The sequence below is a fragment of the Fukomys damarensis genome, unplaced genomic scaffold (genome assembly GCF_012274545.1).
Source record: "Fukomys damarensis isolate Sample0158 unplaced genomic scaffold, DMR_v1.0_HiC HiC_scaffold_37, whole genome shotgun sequence".
NCBI lineage: Eukaryota > Metazoa > Chordata > Mammalia > Rodentia > Bathyergidae > Fukomys > Fukomys damarensis.
Window position 1 is genome coordinate 11135278 of NW_022900949.1, and position 1179 is coordinate 11136456.

Consider the following 1179-nt stretch of genomic DNA (forward strand, 5'->3'; position numbering starts at 1 on the left):
ACTCCCCTAACCCAGTCTCCCCTCCACACCACTCTGCCTCATCTCCCTGTGGTCCAGTGAGTGGGCTTTGTAGCCCCCTGTTCGGTGCCTCCTATCACAGCCCTGTCTTGCTGTCCTGGTGCCCCCATGGCCCAGCAGCCCGCATCCCAGCCCAGCTGCCCCCAGGGCCCCTCACGGCCCCACCTCCCACACCATCGGCCCCGCCCACATCCCTAGGCTCCACCCCATGTCAACCCCTCCTCACGCCCCGCCCCGGGCCCGCCCAGCCGACCTCACCTCCTCCCACTGGTGGATGTAGCGGATGAGCCGCGACAGGCGCAGCAGCCTCAGCAAACTGAGGATCTTGGTGAAGCGCACTATGCGCAGGGCGCGCGCCGTCTTGTAGACTTCGGAGTCGATGCCCTTCTCCACGATGAGGAAGATGTAGTCCACCGGGATGGAGGACACGAAGTCCACCACAAACCACGTGCGCAGGTACTTCTTCTTGATCTTCTCGGGGTCCAGGATGATCTCCGTGTTGTCCTCGATCACGATGCCCGTGCGGAAGTTGAGCACCAGGTCCATGAGGAAGAAGGTGTCCGAGACCACGTTGAACACGATCCAGGGCGCTGTGGTCTCATCCTTGAAGAAGGTGATGCCCACGGGGATGATGATGAGGTTTCCCACCATGAACAGCAGCATGGTGAAGTCCCAGTAAAACCTGCGGGAGGCCAGGCTGCTCACACCTCCTCCCAGCAGGAAGTCCTTCTCCCAGACAGCCCAGGTCCCTCCCTCTGGGCCACAGGGAGGGGACTTAAGAGAGCCCAGGAAGCTGCTCACAATGGACCAGAAAGGTACAGCATGCTTGGCACAAGGCTGGAGTTCAAAAACTAGTAAGGGTTAGCTGGGCGAGGTGGCGCACGCCTGCCATCCCAGCACCATGGGAGGCTGAGGTAGGAGGATCTCAGTGGCAAGCCCAGCCTGGCCAACTTAATGAGACCGTGATTCAAAATAAAAAATAAAGCCTGGGGTGGTGGCGCACTCCTGTAATCCCAGCACTCGGGAGGCTGAGGCAGGAGGATTGCTGTGAGCTCGAGACCAGCCTGGGATACAGAGTGAATTCCAGGTCAGTGTCAACTACATAGTGAGACCCTGTCTCAAAAAAAACAAAAATAAATAAACAAAATAAAAAATAAACAG

General features: G+C 58.4%; 1 protein-coding gene across 1 annotated transcript in view; it reads right to left on the reverse strand.

Moving 5' to 3' along the window:
• Hcn2 (hyperpolarization activated cyclic nucleotide gated potassium and sodium channel 2) overlaps nucleotides 1-876 on the reverse strand; it is a gene marked incomplete at both ends in the record, with an annotated part of 9789 nt that extends 8913 nt beyond the window's left edge. Inside the window, one exon of the mRNA XM_010635149.1 lies at nucleotides 277-876. Within this exon, the coding sequence (XP_010633451.1) occupies nucleotides 277-876 (600 nt within the window). The remainder of the gene's footprint in view (nucleotides 1-276) is intronic.
• Nucleotides 877-1179: the final 303 nt, after the last annotated feature.